Below are 21,493 nucleotides of genomic sequence, written 5' to 3' on the forward strand. Positions count from 1 at the left end.
GAGAAGTTGGGTTTTACTTGATAACCTTGAATGCAGCATGTAGCTGAGTGGCAGGCCTCTTGGTTTAAGTGAACACCCCTCTCCTGTTAATTGGAGGATAAAATGATAAAAGTGAGCTGTGTGTGATGTGAACTATTGTATTTTCTAACGCATTAATGAAAACAAGCCCATAATGGATGTTTTTATTTTTAATAAAGTGAAAATCCATCCAATCCAAACAAGCATGTACAGTGTTTCAAGCACACAAGAACAGGCATAATAAGATACATTTACAAATAAGTTTTGCCCTGATTATATCATATATATACCCATTTCTCATCCCATTTTATAATCATCAAAGCAATTACACACTTAAAATCAGATATAAGTGTATTACACATATTTCTTTACATATCAGATATATCAAATGAGGCAAACACAACTGAAAACATTTTTTGAGACTAAACAAAGGCTACTGTATGGGGCAAAGGCTGGTGGTACAATCCCATGAAAATACATTATGTGTGTGTGTGTAAAGAGCTGAATAGATCAAATCTGCTTAATTTAAATAGCGAACATTAGGTTAGGTGGAATCATATTATTATAACATGGAATGATCTACAATGTGGCAGTTCAGGTAGTCACTTTAAAGCTATACTGTAGTTATGCACTAAAAGAAAAAACAAAATTATGAATGGATTTACCTCACGTCTTGAGGGAAAACACTTCTCATTTAAAGAAATCAAGTTTCCTGGTTGAAAAGATAACTCAATATTTAAGTTAAGTATGTTTAATGTATGTATTCTAGAAATGAGAGGTAATTTCCTTTAAAGATAAATAACAGAACAGAAAAGTTTGAAACTGTATATGTTTACAAATACATAGTTTTGATATTAAATGTTCACATAATTACTGAATTTGAAACATTAATGATATGGTGTTGTTTATGGCAGTGGGGACTCATCGTACACGTCTACCCCAGGTACCTCCTCAAACGTCACTTTGGCATCATCTGCGTCCAGCTGCAGCACAAACACATCCAGTTACAACAGAGAAACCTACATATCTAACAACACCATAATGTGTGCCTGAGACTGTAGTGAATGATGCAGAGATGTACTTACACATTTCATCTCCTTGGCAGTGAAGAGCGTGCCAGTCATTAACATGCGCAGAGGGATGGTGAGGATGAGAACAAAAGGCAGAGCCAGAGAGAAGGGACTCATCTTCACGATCCACAGGGCAGCCAGGCACACGAGCTGGATGAAAGTGAAGAGATGCATCTTCCGTGTAGCCACCTGCACAAATGACAGCAGAGGAGAGCGTTAGCAGGGGATTATGAATGGAGCCAAAGACTAACGTGAAAATTTACAAAATGCTAATTCACGTTAGGATGATTTACAGGGAGATTGTCATCAGCTAAAGAACACTGAAATAGAAGAGAACATAGGAACACCAATACAATCCAATGTGACAGTCCAGAGCCTCTGTTTGAAATGACTGTTAACATTTCTTATTGAAAAGAAACCACCACAAAGAGATGCAAAATGACTACAAAGGGACTCAAAACAACCAGAAAGAGACTCAAAACGAACACAGAGAGACACAAAACGATCACAAAGAGACTCATATCAACCACAAAAATATGAAACGACTACAAAGACATGCAAAATGGCCTCAAAGACATTCATGACGACCAGAGAGAGACATGAAATGGCCACAAAGAGACTCAAAACAACCACAAAGAGATATAAAACATCTACAAAACGAACACTGGGAGACAGAAAAACAACAACAAAGAGACTCATATCAACCACAAAGATGTGAGACGACTACAAAGACATGCAAAATGGCCACAAAGACATTCATAACGACCAAAGAGAGACATAAAATGACTACAAAGGGACACAAAATGACCAGAAAGAGACTCAAAATGACTACAAAGGAACACAAAGCGTCAACAAAGAGACTCAAAACAACTACGAAGACGTGAAATGACCACAAACAGATGCAAAATGGCCGCAAAGAAACCCAAAACGACCACAAAGAGACACAAAACTCTGGGTGTCCTGCTCCTATGGAGGGGTGGGGGAGGGGGGGCCTTTTACATGTCTGTGCACATTGTTTCATTATCCGTCCATGGTCTTGTGATATTTGTCCTCTGAGACTGCCACATACAAAATATTAGAAACGTGTTTTCGTAATCATAATGACAAACTACAGGAACACGTTTTCATCCCAACTCGTCACATACTGGCGATTTATCATGCACCTTGGTGTCACTTTAGGATTAGACAGCAAAACAACTACAGTTAGGTTTAGGAAAGAACTACATGGTTGGGCTTAAAACTACTACGTTTGTACAGTGAAAATGACACTGAACGTTGTGAACACGGGACATGAACGAACAGCTGATTGTAACGTGATGCACGAGACACGAACAGCTGTCTCCTGGATCAAAGCCTTATGTTTGTTGGGCCCATCCTCCTACCCTCTAGACATCTTTGTGTGTTTCTTTCGCTCTTCAAGTCACCACACTCCCGGCAAACTTTATCGGAGCGTTTACTGTTGCCGTGGATAGGTTTACATTATAGTTAATGGAACGCCTGGTGTGTTTCATACCGGCACTACAGAAATCTGTAATCGCAGAGAGCCATAAAGTCCCCATTTCTGATTGCTGTCGTCAGAAAATGTGACCCCACTGTACCTATCTGTTGCTTTTCTTTTAGAGTTTTGTGAATATATCTTTGAATTAAAAATGTATGTTTTTCAACAATTTAGTTTTGTGTGTTTTCTGCCACATATTTGCCTAAATTTATTATACAGATACAGTGGGGTCACATTTTTTGATGACAGCGGAAAGAAATGGTGACCTCATGTGTGGCTGGCTCTCTGAGGTCACAGATTTGGATGTAACACCAGCACTAAAGGGGGCCTTGTGCTGCTTTACTGCACGCCGACGGCCATGACTAATGGTGCCTTCAAATGGGGTTGTGTTTACCGTATTCAAGACTCCATATGAACGACCCCCGCTTGTCGTATTCACGACCTTGTAAGTGGAAAGTTTCTGAAAGCTCAGAGTTCACGAGTGGTGACGTGTTTGTTGACGTTGTCAGAAATGGCGGAGCCCATGGGAGTGAATATTTCTGTACATTATAGGTGAATATATTGTAATTTTAGTTGTATATTGTAATTCTTCATAATTTTATCAAATGTCTGTGGAAAGTGTTGATATTCCTAACGGCCTCATCTTTTTCCTCTGTCATCATGCCTCTGCATTTCCTGCATTGTGTTACCCACTTGTTAGCTTGTTAGCCTCTGTGGCTTCTAGGTGCAGACAGTAACGTTAATATTGCTGTTGCTAAGCAACAATGTTCTCAACGCCAAGCATATGTGTACACGACTTCCCTCGTTGTAAACACAAGCTCATGAGTATCATTTGAAGGCACCAAAAGCCTCGGTATTTAACGCCCTGGGAATGAGAACGGGCAGATTACAGCCTTCAAAATGACCGTAGTGTTGAATTGAGACCTCTCAAGACATACAAGCAAGAAAAGTTCAATACAATATTTAACTATTCTTCTGGTATTTTAGTCTATACAGCAATATAGTGTGCAAATATTTGCAGATATATGGAACAGACACTGCATTTTCAGACATAAGGATCTTCCACATGAAAATATATTCCTAAACAGAGTGAAGTTCTGGTCTGTATTTGAGGAGGCTGCGTACCATGGTGGCGTAGGCGTCCGCGGGATGGTATTTCTTTGGTGTGATCAGCAGAAGCATCCTGTCCCACATCTGGATTCCACTCAGAGAGGTGATACCCATGTAGAGGAAGATACCGAACAAGGCCGTCATAGGAATCATCTTCAGAAGAGGTTCCATGAAAATAGAAACACCTAGGAGTCACAGAAAGTGAATGATTATTAAAGGAAAATGGTCATTTACTCTGAGTCTGCTGTGTCTGCATCAGCACTGTAGATGGCAGCACCTACCAACCATGATGGCCACAAGCATGCCACTGATCCTCTGCTCAAGCACCTTCTCGATCTCTGGTTTCGGGCCCTTGCTCATGACAGTGAGAGCATTGGCGTGGGTGACGGATCGCACGGTGGCAGCGCTCAGCCAGGGCACCCCGAAAATAGAGGCGACGCCCCCCATGATGACCAGGATGAGCAGATCGAAATGAAAACCGGATCCTTTCACCATCTTCCTCTCAGGTTTGCTCACAATCAGCCTGGCAATCAGACAACAGCAGGGTTCATTAGCTTCACCTGAAGTGATAGTGCAGACTGAATGCCATTATTTCAACTATAGCGTCGCTCACGTGGTAATCTGGGACTCCAGGAAGATGAGGATGAAGACGAGCAGAGCTGGCACACAGCAGGCGAACATCATCCAGATGGGGAAGTCCTTCTTCTCTCCCATGGGGTTAATGAACCAGCCTCTGACTTCGGGGTTGGTCACCTGAATGCCTTTTGGCACAACCAGTTTCTACAAGGGGACAGAATGATTTTCATTCAGCTCATTTATCACCATAAAAATCACAGAAAGACAAATAAACAGAAATAGTTTAAGTTCAGTCGTATTTTAGAGAGATAAAATATAAAGAGGATTGTAACCAGAAACATAAACTTCCTTTTCATGAGCAGGAATTGGGTTTTACAAAGATTTTTAGACAGACATGCTTATAAATTCTTAGTATACATTGTGCATTTTGGCCTAAGCTGTATACACTTCAGCTGCAAAACATTTATCTTAATGCACATGATGTGAGGCTTAAAGGTGCAGTGTGTAGGATTTGGCGGTATCTAGTGGTGAGGTTACAGATTGCAACCAACTGAAACTTCTACCGTGTGCCAAGCGTGTAGGAGAACTAGGGGTGTGAATCACCAGAGGACCCACGATATGATATTATCAAGATACTTCAGTCATGAAACAATCTTATTGCGATTATAAATATTTTGCTATATGCTGAGTATTGTGATAAGATGTATTGCGATTTATTACCTTTTTTTGACTGCAAATTATGCAGTTTGTCAACATCTGTTTTGTCTTAGTAGATACAGTTTTCACTCTGTTCATCTCAGAGTTTTCATTCACATATCTTGAGGTCAGAGGTCAAGGAACCCCTTTGAAAATGGCCATGCCATTTTTTCCTCGCCAAAATGTGTGTAAATTTGGAGCGTTATTTATTGTTCTTCTGGACAAGCTAACCTGACATGGTTGGTACCAATGGATTCCTCGGGTTTTCTAGTTTCATATGATACCAGTATTTTCACTCTAGCTTTAACTGAGGTTGTAGTGGCCTAATTGACTGCTACAACCTCTGAAATACACAATAGTGACCGAACCCACCAGCGGACTGTTAGCTTGTTAAGAAGTTAATAGTTTATATAATAAAAGGTCAATACTTGACATCCATGTATCAATACAATATTGCCACACAAAGAAATGTGATACTATGCTGTATCGATTTTTTCTCCCACCCCTAAGAACTATGGTAGCTGTCGCGAAAACCCGAACGGCCCACTCTAAAGGCAGTGTTTGGTTTGTCCATCCTGGACTACTGTAGAAATATGGAGGCCCGCTCCGTATGTAGATATAAACGGCTCACTCTAAGAGAACAAAAACACAATGATTCTTATTTCCAGGTGATTATACACTAAAGAAAATATACTTATTAATATTACATTCCATTTCTGCCAATAGCTCCCCCTAAATGCTACATACTCTTCCTTTAAGAGTTTTTTGTTTTTATAAAAAAATATAAGCATTATTAGAACTTATTTGAGATGACTTAACTTACCACAACACAACACAACTACTCACCTGAGTGTAAGCATCCTCAATGCTGATATCAATAGCAATCATGAAGAAAATAGCAATGGGGACACCGAAATCTCCGATCAAACGACGGAGCTAGTGAGACACCAGGACACACCATGGTCAAAATCACAGAGCCTACTTAGTCTTTTCAAAACTACACAATCTCTGGACATAGGAAGTTGAACTCACCGGGCCGGGGAAGTAATGACCATTTTTAAAATGGCGGAGGAAGTACGCAATGAAGAAGCAGCCAAACATCAGGCACATAGACAGCAGGGCAGTGTTGGGGTAGGCCCTTTCGATCTCCTTCTCATGGATGGTTATGTTACCTTCGTGATCGGTCACGGTGTGCTCTATGATGATTGGGTGGAAGGGGTTGTCCAATGTCATGTTCAGATGATCGTAGTTCAGGACCAGAGGGTGGGCTTGGAAGATCTGTGCGACAGCAGATGAGAAGTCAGAGGAAGCAAAATAAGAGACAACACATGAGGCCATTACAGGATGTGAAGATGATGAGGGGAGGAAACCTTCATGAGCTTATTGAAGGTCTCATAGATGAAGATGAGAGAGATGAGGATGGAGAAGATTTCCTGAGTGAAGCGGGAGATGAATCTGACCAGGAAGCTGCCTTCCACGGCCACGATGATGACCACGATCACTATCAGCCACATCCCCACCCAGATACGGCCCACAATGTACTCCATCTCCTGGGACTTGCAGAACTAGCATGGAATGGAAAAAAAGATGCTGATGAAGGAAAAAAAAAAAAGCTAATAAAAGATTCATTTCAACATGTGAAAACTCATACGTACAGCGTAAAACGCTTCCTCAAACACCAGCAGTGGTCCAGAGAAGCCGATGACGAGGACGGGCTGGGCGGCGATGAGGCAGAAGATGATACCCTGGATGCTGGTGGAGATCATAAGCTCTGACACGCCCATCATTCCATCCGTTTTGTCAGCTGACAACAGAGAGAATTATGAATAATATCAAAGGTCAGGAAACAAATGAATTGAGCAGACACAACTCTCTATCTGCGTCTCTCTTTTACCCAGAAGCCCTCCAAAGGTGATGGCCGGGGACAGGGCGGCGAAGTAGATGAAGATGACGGCAGCGAGGACCTGAGGGTTCAGAGCGTCTGTGTAGTCGCTGAGGTAGTGGCGGTAACGGCGCTTCAGGTCCTTCACCATCCCACCGAAAGGATAACCTGTACGGGCCAGAGGGTCCTCCCGAGGCTCCTTTGGAGCTTTCTCAACTGGACAAACAAACCAAACTGACTGATTAGTATTGATAACACTATATCTACTGCTTTTAAGATAAGGTTGTTTAATACGGGTTTTTCTAATTTCTCCAGTGGAGGCTTCATTTGTCTGTTTTTTTATGAGTAAATGAATACAATTTAAAGGTGCTATATGTACCAATGTTCGAGCTGATCTAAAAATTTAGACCACATTTCCCATAAAACCTTGTTAGTTCCTTTTGCAACATTTTTCCACCTCCAACCCTGTTCTTTTCTCTGTCATGTACCTGAAGTCAACTTCTTTTAGCATTTACTGGAAAAAACAGCACCAGGAAAAAAAGTTGTATTTCAGTTAAAGGGGTGGACTTAGGTTATAATAGTTTTCTAATTTTCAATTAGGTTTTATTGTATTTTAATTTTAACTTTTTGATTTCATTTTAATTTAGTGTGAGTTAGTTTTCAGAGTGCATTTGCTAGTTTTAGTTTAGTTTTTCAGAGAGGTTTAATTTTAGTTTTCATATATTTAGTTTTAGTTTCCCAGTAGTTTTTGTTTGTTTTTTTGAGGGCCAGCTATAATGAATGTGTGAGTGGCCACAATGTTTAATGTTTAATCTTCGCGCTACTTCAGTATGTGATGAGTTGGGATGACGTAGGAAATATGCTGACCTATGGCCCGGTCACCGAAGGCAAGGCGGGTGTCGATTGGACGGAGTCTCTCACGCAGCATCTTCTTCTGGAAATTGATGATAGGCTCAAGCATGTCCTTATCTTGGATCTCAGTGGGAGGGATCACAATGCTGCAGTCCATGAAGTCAGCGATGGCGTTGGTCAGATCTCTGTCCGTCTGGGCTAAGAAGGCCTCCAGACAGAACACCTGTGAGAGCAGAAAGAATTTATTCACCTGCACCAAAAATACATAAATATTCTTTATCGGTTTGTGATCTCATTGTTTTCCTCTCTCACCCAGTCGGCCATCAGAGCACCCATGGCGCGACCAGTTTCGCTGTAGTCCATCCCGCTCTGGCTAGGGCCCACCAGCATAAAGACGAAGCGAACGGGGACAGGAGACTCCAGGGAGGAGTTCATCACCATAGAGTCAGCCAGTCTCACAAAACCCACAACTGGTTTCTCCAGGGTGTCCAGGACACCTATCGAAAAAACACTCTTTTAGCCACATCTGCTCCAGAAACACACATGGAGACACATAACTAAATAACTTGAACGTACCTGAGAGGACAATTGAAGCCTCCATGTTGTCAGAGGTGTCTCTCTGCAAGAAGAATGTTATAATATGATACTGATGATCAGCCAAATGATAAGGTAGATAAAACTGTATTAAAAACATAAAATGTTTACCTTCTTGGTTACAGAAAAGGTCTGCATCTCAATGTCTCCAGAGGGAATAACCTCAGCTGCCTCAGACTGACTGGATAGACAAATAAAATGAGAATAAAGTGAATGCTGCAGACAATTTCTATGACTATGGAAAGAAATAGAGAAATGGTGTGTTACCTGCGTCTCATGAGGAGAGCTCTCAGCAGGCCGTCACGATCGCTGGCGCGAATCTCATTCTTGCTCAGCAGCTCATCGACCACCTTCTCAGCCACAGCAGACAGACTGCTGGCGTTCAAGTCGAGGATGACGGCACCTGAGTACATTTGAGTTGCCTTTAACTCGTCGTATTCATCAAACTAAAATTGATTTTATCACATCGTGTGCACAGATTTCATCTAAAAGTCACCTGTGCTCATGGTCTTGCGGAGCTGGATCAGGCTCTTGAAGGTGAGGTGGGAGACATGAGAAGGACCCCATGTTCCTGTGGCGGGGTTCAAGTTCTCCTCGTAGCCCACCCAGCGACCGGTCTCCTGCCAGGTGTTGCCCTGGAGCTCATTCAGCTCCACATAGGCCTGCGGTAATGCAATGTGGTTAGTTAATAAACACACCAGTGGTAATATTAGTTTGCATTAATGATCTTTTATATCTGATAAGTATGAAGAATGTTGACTAACTTGAGCATCCCCTCTCGTGGTGGCGTTGGTGTTCAGGTTCAGATAAGCTGAAATAAAGAAGTTTGTGGAAGATTTTCAGATTCCTTTACTTAAGTATAAGTAGCAAATACTCCACTACAAGTAAAAGTATGTAAGTATTATCATCATTGTGTAATAAAATGCTCCCTGTCAGTGCTTTACTGTTATTTATAACACGGCTGTGTTGAATTCTCAATTCTGATTGGTCAAGCACGGCATTCTACGGTCTGTTATTTCTTTGTAGCAGACCGTTGCTATGTATACCAGACCGTTGATATGGGTGCAGTCCTGATGTCGGACTCTGACGGACCGTTTTTGTGTCAAATTATTTATTTCTTAAGTAAGTAGCCATGTAATAAGAGGGATAATGTACAGCTAGCGGGTCATTGTTGTGAAATAAACCCCTTCAGGGCGGTGCAAGATCACATCGCATCGCCCTGAAGGGGTTTATTTCACGACAATGACCGGCTCGTACATTATCCCTTACATATGATGTTTCTGGATTAATATTGCTGCTGCGTTAATGTGTATGTTGCATTATACTGCTGTAGATGTGTATGTTTGTGCTAATTTTAACTCTTTTATATATTGTTGGGTGGTTTACTCTACAGCAATGCATCATATTCTATAAGATCATCATATGTTCAGAAAAACGGCCTGTTTTCAGCTTTGTGACGATGCATTTTTCAGCTGATCCAAGAGGATTTTTAAATAGTTTATTTATTTATATTAAGAAGTAGGACAATTATCTCAACCCATAAAGGAACACTTCATCCTTCAGTTAATCACAAATATTAAACATCTAGAGATACATGGTTTTCACTGGACAAAAAGGGTATGAATAATTGTAATTTACAGAGTAACTAAAGCTGTCAGACAGACATAGTGGAGTAAAAAGTACAATATTTACCTCTGCGATGTAGTGGAGTAGAGGTAGAGTAAAAAAAACCTTGAACTTGAACTCATTGTACTTGAGTAAATGTACTTTGTTACATTCCACCACTGCAGAAAAGTGATGTGTGCACAGATATAAAACATCAAGTCGCCAGCGGCTGCATGGCCTGCGAGGGGAACCTACCCTCTGAATCACTGGGGATGACGATGGCCATAGGTGGCTCATTCTCCTCCTCCTCCTCCTCTTCCGGCCTCTTCCATTCCAGGTCATAGATGACGCTCTGACCTGGTGGAGTCCTGGTGGTGTGGACAAACAGAAACATCAATAAAGACTAAGGATGAGCATGAATGCTTCTCAACAACATCTTCTAATGTCTCATCTCAAATCAGCCCCGATAGGGAGAGGAAATGTGGGGATTTTTTTAGAAATTGCAAGCCCATAATTATGTCTAAGTTAAATTGACTTTGAAGCCTGTAATTGTGGATAGCAATTTTTTTTATTTATAAATTATTATATTTATTTTTCAAATGAAAAACACCCCATGTTTCAATTTTGTGTACTATTTTGACATTGAAAAAAGCTGAAAAAATTGGATGATTTTGTAAAAGTAAAGCAAAAGATGACAGTGTGAACTGCTGCTATAATGTGATCCCAAATAAAGGAAAAAATGCTTGAACCCTAAAAATAAAATTAAAAAAATCCATAAAATCCATCCAAGTGAAGGTCTCAGTTTAGGCTGATCAACTTCTCCATTACTGTGAAATGATGCTGTAAGTGCTATTCTGTTCTTCGCCACAAGAGGGCAGGATTGCTCAACACATTTCTTATCATTGACTGCTTGGAGTATTGGGTTAAATGCCCTGAGTTTAGACTATTGGGCATATTTACCTCCATTCAAAATACCTCCTCTCTAATGCTGCTTTCACATTATGGGGATGTGATTAACCACTTCCGGAATTGTGAATGATCATTTATGTCAAGATCTAAGATTTAAATGTGTCCCTATACCCTGTTTCTTTATTGTAATTTTGGTAAATACTTTTTATAGTTGTCAGATTGAACGCTTGCAACATGACCCTCACCTTAAACCTGCCTTTATTGAGTTTTTTGGCCACTTGGGGGCAGTGCACACAAGCTGTCTGACAAAACATTATCACCTTAATCAGTTGTTATGGTGAACGTGTTTGCAGTTAGTTATATATACACTCCACAGATACAGTAGCTTTCATTTGAATTTGTGTTAGGTGCCACCTGATGAATGTAAGTCCAATATTCACTCTCTTTTTAGCTCTGGTTTGGTCTCCACCAACTTCTGAGGGAAATATCTGACTCTTTAGCTGCTACATGCGCCACCATGTTCATGAGCTAGTCTGTTTAGTGCTGTGAAGGGAGCTTTTAAGTGGGTTTATCAGCGCATTTTTACTTAAAAAATGAATCAAATTATGAAAATGACGCTCCTTAAAACCAAAACAATTAGCTAAAAGAAGCTAAAATGCTCCGTAGAGCTGAGGGGAACTGATTCTCTGTGGGTTCATCATTAAATGTGACTCCTTTTGCACTATACAAAGTCTCATAATCACTTGTTTGGAGTGACTTGTTTGGGTGGTGCACATCTTGAGAACCTGACATGCTCAGTTCAGGGCAAGAAAGACCTTTTATCTTTTAGTCTTATCAGAAACAGATGTCCAGGTAAATGTACAGTACATGTACAAATAGAGTACTGCAGAAACAGAGAGGCCTAAATGAGAGAAAGGACTCACCGTCTCAGTGGAGACGGGAAGGCTGTGTCGTTTTCTTCATAGGACACGTCACTGCCCTAGACGAGAGGAAGAAGAATTAACAGAAGAAAGTTGGATGAAAATCGAACGATGAAGGGAACATATGTATTGCTGCTAAGATTTATTGAGCACATCAAACTTCACAGTCTCCACCCGGACCAATTCTCCAAGATCGGACTAACCTCGAAACTGAAATTGTTTTCCATTGATGTTTTTCAGATGTTGAACTCTCGGGTACTTTTATGCATTCCCTAAGACAGAAAAAGAATGAATGAACATACAAAAAACAAGTATATAGTAATTATATGAGGTACAACACAGTTAGAAATAACCAACGACTCAATGGGGACCATTAATATGAAATCTTCTTCTTTTTACTGCTGATTTGGGAGCCCTGGGTTTTGACATACTTTTAATGCAAACAGCATCCAAAACACAGAATTTACGATAAATATATATCATATTCTTGCATTAATCATAGTAAAAGTACCAATTTGCTGTAGTCAACTTGACTCAGCCACTACACAGACCTTTAAGGCCTGCTTTGAGCCTTTTTAAGGCAGCGTTGATGAGGGTACCGCCATCTACCACCACACACATGCTAAGCCTGCAGAGCCACGGCTCAGGACAGATAGTCAACCAGCCGTTGAGAATGTGAACTTCGTTATAGTTTAAATAGAAGTCATACTGCGCCTTATCTTTGGGTTACACCCTTCTTCAACCAGACAACTCTGTTTTGCAACAGTACAGTGAAAAACTTGAAATACAGCTACTGTAACAGCAAACACGGGCACATTTAGACGGGAATACGCAAAATTAACAGTGGCTTTTTTGCAAAATTGCAATTGAAGATATTTCTTAGCAGATAGCCTAAATAGAGGCCAGGTAATTTCGCATTCACGTTACACATGCACAAAATTGATAAAGAATGATAGATAGTTATGCTTGAAAGAAACACATCTGCACATTAACAAGAAATTGCCATTTATAGGGAACAACTCTTCACCCTGTACCACTGACAATATACAGAGATTTTAGCACAAAGTCAAAATAAGTGCAGCGAACTATGAAAACCCAAAGATGATAATCTCATTTGACCTTGACCTTAAATTACTTAAAAATGCTTGAATTGTCTTTACAGAAAATGTGCACAACAAACATCTCTGTTTGTAAAGATTGGTGTTTGCCCTCGACCAAAGAAATTCTCAGTCGACTAATACTCATACGATTTTGTCTCGAATCGACAGATCTGTAAAACGGAGTTTCTCCACAAAGAATCACACAAAAGCACCACTTTAAATCTTGTGTTTACCAGAGATCTGCTCATAAGTTTCTTGGAAATAAGTCATTCCGCGTACAAAAACCCATAAAAAAATGACTAAATAAATCTTAGTCAACTAGGACCAAGACGGCAGCCCTTGTAAAGATTAATATTCTTTCCCTAAAAAATAATTTAAGCTCAAGAAAACAACTTCCCGCCCTTATTTTACAAGCACGGCAAAGACATTAAAGGTTAGATTCTGCTCCTCTCCTATCAGGGTTCATTCAGATATCCATCCTGTTTGACCTCTACCCTCTGTCTCTGACCCCTGTCCGGAGGAGGCCACACCCCTTACCTGCATGCAGGTACACCCAGCTGGTCTCCAGCACTGGAAACAGGACAATCTCTGCTCGGTCGGCCTAGACGAACCCGTTGACAAACTGAGCCAGGACAAACCAAAAAGATGAGTACAGAGAGAATTCGAGCAGAGCGGGAACACCCATATGAAACTACGTCGACCCTACGTCTACGCGCTGGACCCCACAACCCCTCTGGTTGCTGAGCAACCTGGCGGGGGGGTGGCAGAGATAAGGCCTGTGTGACAGACAGACAGCGCTATCGACCAGCGACACCTTGAGACAGGGATATCCCAACCCTAGTTTGACCACTCCGCCCTCCCAGCATGAACCAGGTCCAAGTCTGGACATGGGTAGTAAGAGGAACCTGTTTGGTCCTGCAGGCCTAACCTCATGCTGTCTGAGGGGCACACGGGGAGTAAAGAGGCTAAAAAGGGGGGCAACATACAGTATCAGGAGTACAGCATCTTAGTACGTCATGTTGTGTACGTATACTGGGGATTCCCTCAGGGGGGTAGTTCCTCTACTGCTGATTATCTTTGAGCAAAGTCATGAGATAAACACATTAAACCCAACTTTTTTTTATCATTGCAGTCCTCAAACTCACCTGGTTTGTTTCTCGTATGGTCCATGTGACATGGCAGTGACAGGGTTGGACATCTTCTGTAGCTGAGTGGAGGTGGATGCTGGTGGTCCAACCCAGTCTGAGGACAGATACTAAGACACAACGATGCCTGTATGACTGGTGAAAGAGGAAAACACTAGACACAGATTATTAAAACGAACAAAAAAACAACATAAAACAAGGGGATGTGAACCAGAAAAAAAAAAAAAATAATAATTTTAATAAAACAGGTATAAAACATTGTCACTATTCTCTGGTCTACTCTAAAGGACTTTTATTTATATAGATACAATCTGTCATCAAACATGTTTTGATGAAATTAAGCAGCATAAACAAGAGTACAGTACCTTAAACTGGAGGTTCCCAACCTTTTTGGCATGTTTGAAAAGAAGCCATGTTTATGTCTCTAAGGCCTCGTCACAGGTTATATCACCTTAGTCTGGACAAAAGACCATTCATTTTACCTCCTCACACTTAGAAGGACTTTGTGAGAAGATGTGAAAGTATTAAATATCTCACAAGATAAAAGAAAACATTAGAGAAAAAGAAACATCATTTTGAGTAACTTGTGTAAATATTGTAATTTTTCACTCTTATGAACCATTTGGTGAAAAATAAATACACTTTTATTAATAATTTAATTCCATACCAGCATTATTCAAAGTTTTGTCTTGTTTATTTGTCATTTTTATTATCAAACTTTCAAACAAATATTAGAGTCAATAAGTTATGCTGCTTTGCTGCTAAGCTAGCTGGGCTATTTAATCGTGGCAACAGTTCATTCACAACAACAGAAAAGAAAAGAAAAACAAAGTATGGATATTATGTAAAACAGCTATAAATGTAGTGATATCAATCAGGTACAAAATATAGATAACAGATCAAATATAAAACGGTCTTGCTGTGTAAAATATGTCAACTGTGGATAAGCGGTGATGTCAATCTGGTCCACAGTAAATAGTGTACATAATACACACAAATGTTTGAAATCGCCTGCCACAAAAGCTTGATTGGGTCCAGCCAGATGGCTAAGAGGACTACTCTATATGTTTTAATCATCTTTGATGCTTTTAGGTTGTAGAGAGTCCAAAAAGATGTTAGTTTGTATGAAGGGTTTGTTTTGTACATGGAGAACAAAACGCTGAGAGAAAGAGCAGAAAGAGACAAAGATCCCTCTGAGCAACAGTTCAATAAGGATAGAAGAAGACACCAGTCATTGGTAAAAGATACTGCATCAAAATGTGTGCAGATTTAAACAGAAACAGGTTTCTGTTTAGGTGTCACGTGCACAGTAAGGCAGCCTATAACAATGTGTTGCTTTAATAAAGCTGTTCTTCAAGCTTCACAATAGAAATAGGTTAGTCTACGGTTAGCATTATTGGAATATCAGCTGAACATAATGTGGACTGACAAATCACAGTTCAAACCTCTGAATCTAACCACTGAATAAGCTGCAAGGGACCCAAAGAAAACATATGTAGAGCCCAATTGCACCGTTGTGGTTCAATAATGATCACGGGTCATGAAACACTGTGGGGACGACAACTAAATGGAAGTTTTAATCATTTAATTATTTTTCTTTTGGGGCCATCACTATTTCAAATGTAAATAATACATTTGGTGTCTGAATTACACTGTTTTTTTTATCTCTGTTTAAATAGATATTATTGAAGGAAAGAATAAAAACATCAATATAACAGCTGATTCCAAACTTCTGAACGGTAGTGTAAATATACACTATATAATCAAAAGTAACTGATAAAGAGGAGTTATTTTTTTGATTGGGGTACTAATACAAAATCTTTAAAAGAGGTAAAATAAAAATGTATGAGGTATAGGATGATCTCTAAAGGTCTCATAGGGACAAAAGCCTCCATTCTCTCTCTAACACCCCTGATAACCGATTTCAGCCTCCGGTCTCAATGACGCAACATGTGGCTCTTTGTAAAATGCATGTAGTCATATGAACTTCATGGCTATAGGCTACTGAGTGAGTTAACATGAACAAGTCCATTGTGTGGAGAACTTCATCAAGTCACGTGAGATCTGATAAGTAACCGACAAAGGGAACGAGAATGAGCATTCGTCACGGGGTTTGATGTCGCTAAATCCGTGAGAAAAGAAAAGGTGACGCTTGATTTCACAAGTCCTGAAACTAATAAGGAATGCAGGGAGGAAGTGGTGTGTTTGTTAGGGATGGGCATTAGGTAATTACAGAACAAATGCAGACAGTGTTAAGGAAGTGTCACTGTTTATCATCTGAGTGTGTTAGCATGCCAACATTAGTTAATAGCACTGAGGCTGATGGGGATGTCAGTAGTTTTGCAGGTCATAACCCTTTTGGACATTCACTTGTGCTAAATGAAAGATCAGGGATCAAAGTGATTATACTGACTACTACCACACAGTGAAAATACAAACATACACCCCACAGTGAGGCCCCCATCTACAGACACTGTGTCTCAGGCCTGTTATCACCCATTTGTGGAAGCTATCTGCTGCGTCCATGTGTGTCAACATACAGCATACAGACACTCCCAGTCTTCTTATAGACGTTTTCATATCCAGACACTCATAATCTTTAGCCTTAACGCATTATTTTTTATGAAATGTAAAGCAAACGATGTCAAATTCAGATATAAAGACAGTTTGACATCTTGCTTTACGCAGTGCAAGATGTGAAAATGCACAAAATAAAGACAATATAATGTGTAACAATCTAGTTTAAAAAGATATAACATAAAGCATCTATAATGTAAGCGCCAGGGCATGTGGGCGAAATGTGATTTGGACTTTTAAAGAAAAAAAAAAGGATGTGAAGGAAACCTAAGTGGCTGAAATACATCGTGTAGTTGATTATGACACTGCTGAGGTGTCTAAATTAAAATGCCATTGTCGAACAAAGACAAAACACCAAATTCACATGGCTACAGTGCGTATAAAAAGCATTCTCTGCAAGTTTCATTGTCTTACAACATTGAATCAAAGTAGATTTAATGTGGCTTTTTTCACACCGATCAATAGAAAGAGACAGATTTCAACCAAGTGATCTAAATGAATACAAAATACATGTTTGCATAAGTATTTGCCCCCTTTAATAGGAGGATTTAGAAGTCACATAATTAATGTGCGTGTGTTCTAGGGGTGGGGGAAAAAATCTACACAGCATAGTATCGCGATACATGGACATATCAATCTTTTATTATATAAACTAGTAACCTCTTAACAATCCGACATCCCGGCTGCTATTCTGTCTATCAGAGGTTGTAGTGGACTCATAATATGCAGTTGAAAAAGGTAATAAATAGCGATATGTCTTATCGCAATACTCAGCATATCGCAACATGTTTATAACCGCAATAAGATTCTATCGTGGGGCCTGTGGTGATTCCCACCTCTAGTGTGTACAACTGCACCTGTATCTGTAAGGTCCAACTTGAATGCTTTTATAGGCCCTGTCCATTTTCAAACCTCTAACTGGCAGACTAACTAAGGCAGCACAGAGGGCCTCTATCAGCTTTAGAACAAGCAGGCCGCTGTGAGTTATCACTGAGAGCCAGAGCCAGCACCAAAGACCCACCTAGTCACAGAGTACTACACTAAACTACACAAGCTGCCATCCATTAACAAGTACAGTGTGAGTCATCTGCTGGGTTTTCCCCCAACTTTTAGTGAAAAGGCCCCGTAAAATGTCCCTGGAACTTAATTTAGATCCTGGTCCCTGCGGTTCAACTGCAAAAAGTTCCTCAAAAGGTTCTTAGTTTTGGGGGGAAAGTTCCTGCGGTGGAAACGGGGCTCTTGTGACTTCACTTCAACTATACGATTATTCAAGTCAGAATACTAGTAAATACTTACTCATGCTGTATGTAGATAGTGTATTTATCAGTGCTTATCATTTTTATATATTCCCACTGACTCTCCATCTAGAAATAATGATACACAATATTAATTTAATAATGTTCTCAGTGGAGACTAGATTTATCTTTTGTTAATTACAACAACTTTAGTGTTTAAAAAGTAGTATGTACTGTATCCTGAATATGAGGTCAAATATTCTCATTATTTACTGCATTAAAAAATCAATTAGTAACAGAGGATATTGTGAGAACACCCTCCAGGGTTGCAGCAGTTTTTTGCGAATGCTGCATACGGGTGTCTTCATTTGAGTTCCATGTATTTGACCTCAGTATCTTTTCTTCGAGTTAGGGGACGCCAGAGGACAAATACTGAAGGTGGGAGTCTTTGTTGACTTTGGCGCCCCTTAGTGTAACAAATGCAGAAGAAACCGCACCCTTAAATTATTTATCTTTTGCTCCACGTGACATGCAGGATTTTCAAAGCATAAAAGAATATAATGATTTCCATGAACTACCCTTATCTATCCGGTTTTGTTTTGCAATACTGAAAAGTCTTCTTTAATTTTTCATCTATTAATCTGATTGTATGGTTAGACGTTGTCTGGGTTTGTTATATGTGTTTTCTACCATTATTTTTTATGGTAACATTAAATGCTTATCCTGTATTAATCGAAATTAAAATGATTGAAAGAAAGGGTCAGTCTTTTTTGTTGTTCCAACGATAAACATACAATTTAACAATCATAAGAATCATTTAAGTCTTCCTTAAATCTTAATTTGTATTGTCTGAAATGTCACTTCTGTGTAGGTGCAAAGAGGAACTGGAGCATAAAAATAACACTTGTTTATGTTCAGCATTCCTTGAATGGTACACCATCACTCCACCCAGCTAGGAATTTTTAGATAATAGGAACACATGACTATACAGGAAGTAAAGGCTAATTAAAGTGCACTTACAAAAGATGTGTGCATAGTCACGCCTTTGTGTCTGTAATCATTACTGTAAGAGCCAAAACATGATGCTGACATACTGAGGTTGGGATGTAATTCACTTCTACGAACACTAGGTGGCACTGTGTTAATTGATTGACCCAGCCACGGGTATATAGGTAAGGAGGTGTTGTTGGCGTCAGGGTTTAGCCCGGAAGGGCAAATGGTTTTTGACCGCAGGGACGCTGAATTGTTTGCCGTGTTGTTATTGTGTACTCGTTGCTATGGTAACTGGACTTGCTTCCTTAATACCATATTAAGAATAAATGAACTATTATTGTAAAACCAACGAGCGGACTCAGGATCAGTTTTGTACAGCACAACAGACAACTAAAGGTACCATCTACAGCGAAAAGCGCGTCAGTCCAGGGCTAATCACCTCAGTAGCTACAGTAGTAGACTTTAGCTCCTACAATTAGTCAAAAACCCGTCCTGTTGGAACTCAACGGAGGCGACGCGGGAGGACGAGGAGAGCTGCCGGTGTGGATTTCGGCTGTGTTTGGAGGACGTCTGTAGCCATCCATGGGCGGAGGAGCTACGGAGGAGCTACGGAGGAGCTAATGCTAAAGCCGGCTGTGGAGCATCGGACCACTGCATCACTACAAGGCGCCCGACGCGGAGGTATGGTAGCGCTACACTGTGTAATGGCCATATAAAGTGTGCACACATATGCGGGCGGAAAGCCAATGCATTGGTTGCCGAAGCGGGCGGACTTTGGACTTTGCGCTGACTGTTTGTTACATTGACTGTTAAGTGACTGACTGTTAATCATGGAGAGTCGCGAAGCGGCGTCGGGCCGTTTTACCGGGACTGGTGCACAAACCGCTAGTGAGACTGGCGGTGTTGAAACACCAGCTGAGAAGCGGGTAGTAAAGCTCACCGTGAAAGCGCTTGCTGATAAACTGGAAAAGTTGCAAGACAGCAGAAGGGCTAAGCTAAACAAAGTAACAAACATAAGAAAATCAATTCAAAGTTTGATGGTTATGGGTGATAAAGAACAGGTACAAAATGCTCTTGAAGAGTTTTAATGTGTGTAATGAAGCTAAATGTGTGCATGAATCTCTGTTGGGTTTGTTGCCATGTGATGAAAAAGAAAAACATGTAACATGGTTTAATGCAAAAATGCTGGCACCTAATGAGTGTATTGCTGAGGCAAAAAGGTGGGTTTCATGCATTGAAGGTGACACACATGAAAAGGGTAATAATGAGGATGATATTCATCCAGATGACAGTGTTTCTAATGTTGGTAGCAAACACTCAAGCCACAAAAGTATGAACAGTGGTAAATCCAGTACCACATCCTCTGCCAGAATAAAGGTGGAGGCAGACAGAGCTGCACTCATGGCTCGCGTGGCCTCTTTAAAAGAAAGACAAGCTTTGGAGGAGCAAGAACAGCAGCTGAAGAGGAAAAGAGAGCAGCTTGACTTGGAAGCTGAACTAGCTGCATCCACTGCTAAGCTAGCAGTATTGAGGGCATATGATGTGGGAAGCTCCTCTCAAGGACCATCAAATGGCATGAATTCCTATTTGCAAAGGGAAAAAAGGAAACTGGAATCTGCAAATGTATTGAATCCTTCTGCAAAGGAATACAAACCTGGATCATGGAAATCATCACAACAAAATGATATGACAAAAGAATCATTACTGTCTAACAGGCCATTGGATATGAGGCCAAATGAACATCAGCAGGAAAACAGTTTGTTGGGAACATCACAGCATCTGCAGTACCAACCAACAACTGCTCAGTTAAAGCCAGAGGAAAGGCAGCCTACATACCAGCATCTGGTCGGTCAACATCCAACTGTGGACATACTTACCATCATGCACAGACAAAATGAAATCACAGCTGCTTTGGTTCAACAGCAGCGTTCACTGTCTCTACCACCGAGAGATATTCCCTTATTCGAAGGGGATCCTCTCCAATACAGGATATTCATCAAAGCCTTTGAGCAAGGAGTGGAGGAAAAGGCAGGAAAAGCAGAATGTTTGTATTATTTGGAACAGTTTACCAGAGGACAACCACAAGAACTGGTACGTAGCTGCCAACATATGGCTCCTGAGCGTGGCTATGCAGTGGCGAAGGGTCTTCTACAGGAACACTTTGGCAATCAGTACAAAATCGCAACTGCTTATATTGAAAAGGCTTTGGCTTGGCAAATAATAAAATCTGAGGACGTGAAAGCACTCCAAGCGTACTCTTTGTTCTTACGTGGCTGTTGTAACGTAATGGGGGAACTCCAGTACATGGAAGAACTGGATATGCCTGTAAACATGAGAGCCATCATTTCAAAGTTGCCATACAAAATGAGAGAACAATGGAGGACAGTAGCTCACGACATAATGGAGAAAAGCAATAACAGAGCTTACTTCATTGATCTGGTCAAATTCATGGAGCGTCGTGTCAGAATTCTTTCCGACCCGCTGTTTGGCAACATACAGGAACCAACATCTGGCGTTACTGGGACGAAGCCTCTCACCAGTTTTAAGCCACAGTCTGGGTACAAGGTGAAGGAAAACATTGTTGCCACCACAGTAACATCTAAGGACTTGCCCCAGGAGCCTAAGGAACCAACATCAGATCCAGCCAAGGCTGAAAATGCTGAATGTCTCTGCTGTGCTCGTAGTCACTCATTGGACGAGTGTAAACAGTTCA

At 40.6% G+C, this 21,493-nt stretch overlaps 1 protein-coding gene across 2 annotated transcripts in view; it reads right to left on the minus strand.

Moving 5' to 3' along the window:
• Positions 1–168: 168 nt before the first annotated feature.
• Positions 169–21,493, minus strand: part of slc4a1a (solute carrier family 4 member 1a (Diego blood group)) — a 33,551-nt gene continuing 12,226 nt past the window's right edge. Inside the window, exons 1-21 of one of the 2 annotated variants that reach the window (XM_074656307.1) lie at positions 13,368–13,770; positions 11,934–12,002; positions 11,734–11,789; positions 10,157–10,269; positions 9,061–9,107; positions 8,793–8,958; positions 8,564–8,699; positions 8,408–8,477; positions 8,279–8,321; positions 8,015–8,199; positions 7,718–7,925; positions 6,863–7,066; positions 6,624–6,772; positions 6,339–6,533; positions 6,001–6,246; positions 5,815–5,904; positions 4,310–4,476; positions 3,978–4,219; positions 3,712–3,881; positions 1,104–1,277; positions 169–1,001 (exon numbers count right to left, since the gene is read on the minus strand). In XM_074656307.1, the coding sequence (XP_074512408.1) occupies positions 924–1,001; positions 1,104–1,277; positions 3,712–3,881; positions 3,978–4,219; positions 4,310–4,476; positions 5,815–5,904; positions 6,001–6,246; positions 6,339–6,533; positions 6,624–6,772; positions 6,863–7,066; positions 7,718–7,925; positions 8,015–8,199; positions 8,279–8,321; positions 8,408–8,477; positions 8,564–8,699; positions 8,793–8,958; positions 9,061–9,107; positions 10,157–10,269; positions 11,734–11,789; positions 11,934–11,957 (2,763 nt within the window). In that variant the 5' untranslated portion in view covers positions 11,958–12,002; positions 13,368–13,770 and the 3' untranslated portion in view covers positions 169–923. Of the gene's footprint in view, positions 1,002–1,103; positions 1,278–3,711; positions 3,882–3,977; positions 4,220–4,309; positions 4,477–5,814; positions 5,905–6,000; positions 6,247–6,338; positions 6,534–6,623; positions 6,773–6,862; positions 7,067–7,717; positions 7,926–8,014; positions 8,200–8,278; positions 8,322–8,407; positions 8,478–8,563; positions 8,700–8,792; positions 8,959–9,060; positions 9,108–10,156; positions 10,270–11,733; positions 11,790–11,933; positions 12,003–13,367; positions 13,771–21,493 lie in introns of those variants that run through there. The other variant, XM_074656308.1, reaches the window with a different exon arrangement.

This window comes from Sebastes fasciatus, chromosome 13 (genome assembly GCF_043250625.1).
Source record: "Sebastes fasciatus isolate fSebFas1 chromosome 13, fSebFas1.pri, whole genome shotgun sequence".
Taxonomy (NCBI): domain Eukaryota; kingdom Metazoa; phylum Chordata; class Actinopteri; order Perciformes; family Sebastidae; genus Sebastes; species Sebastes fasciatus.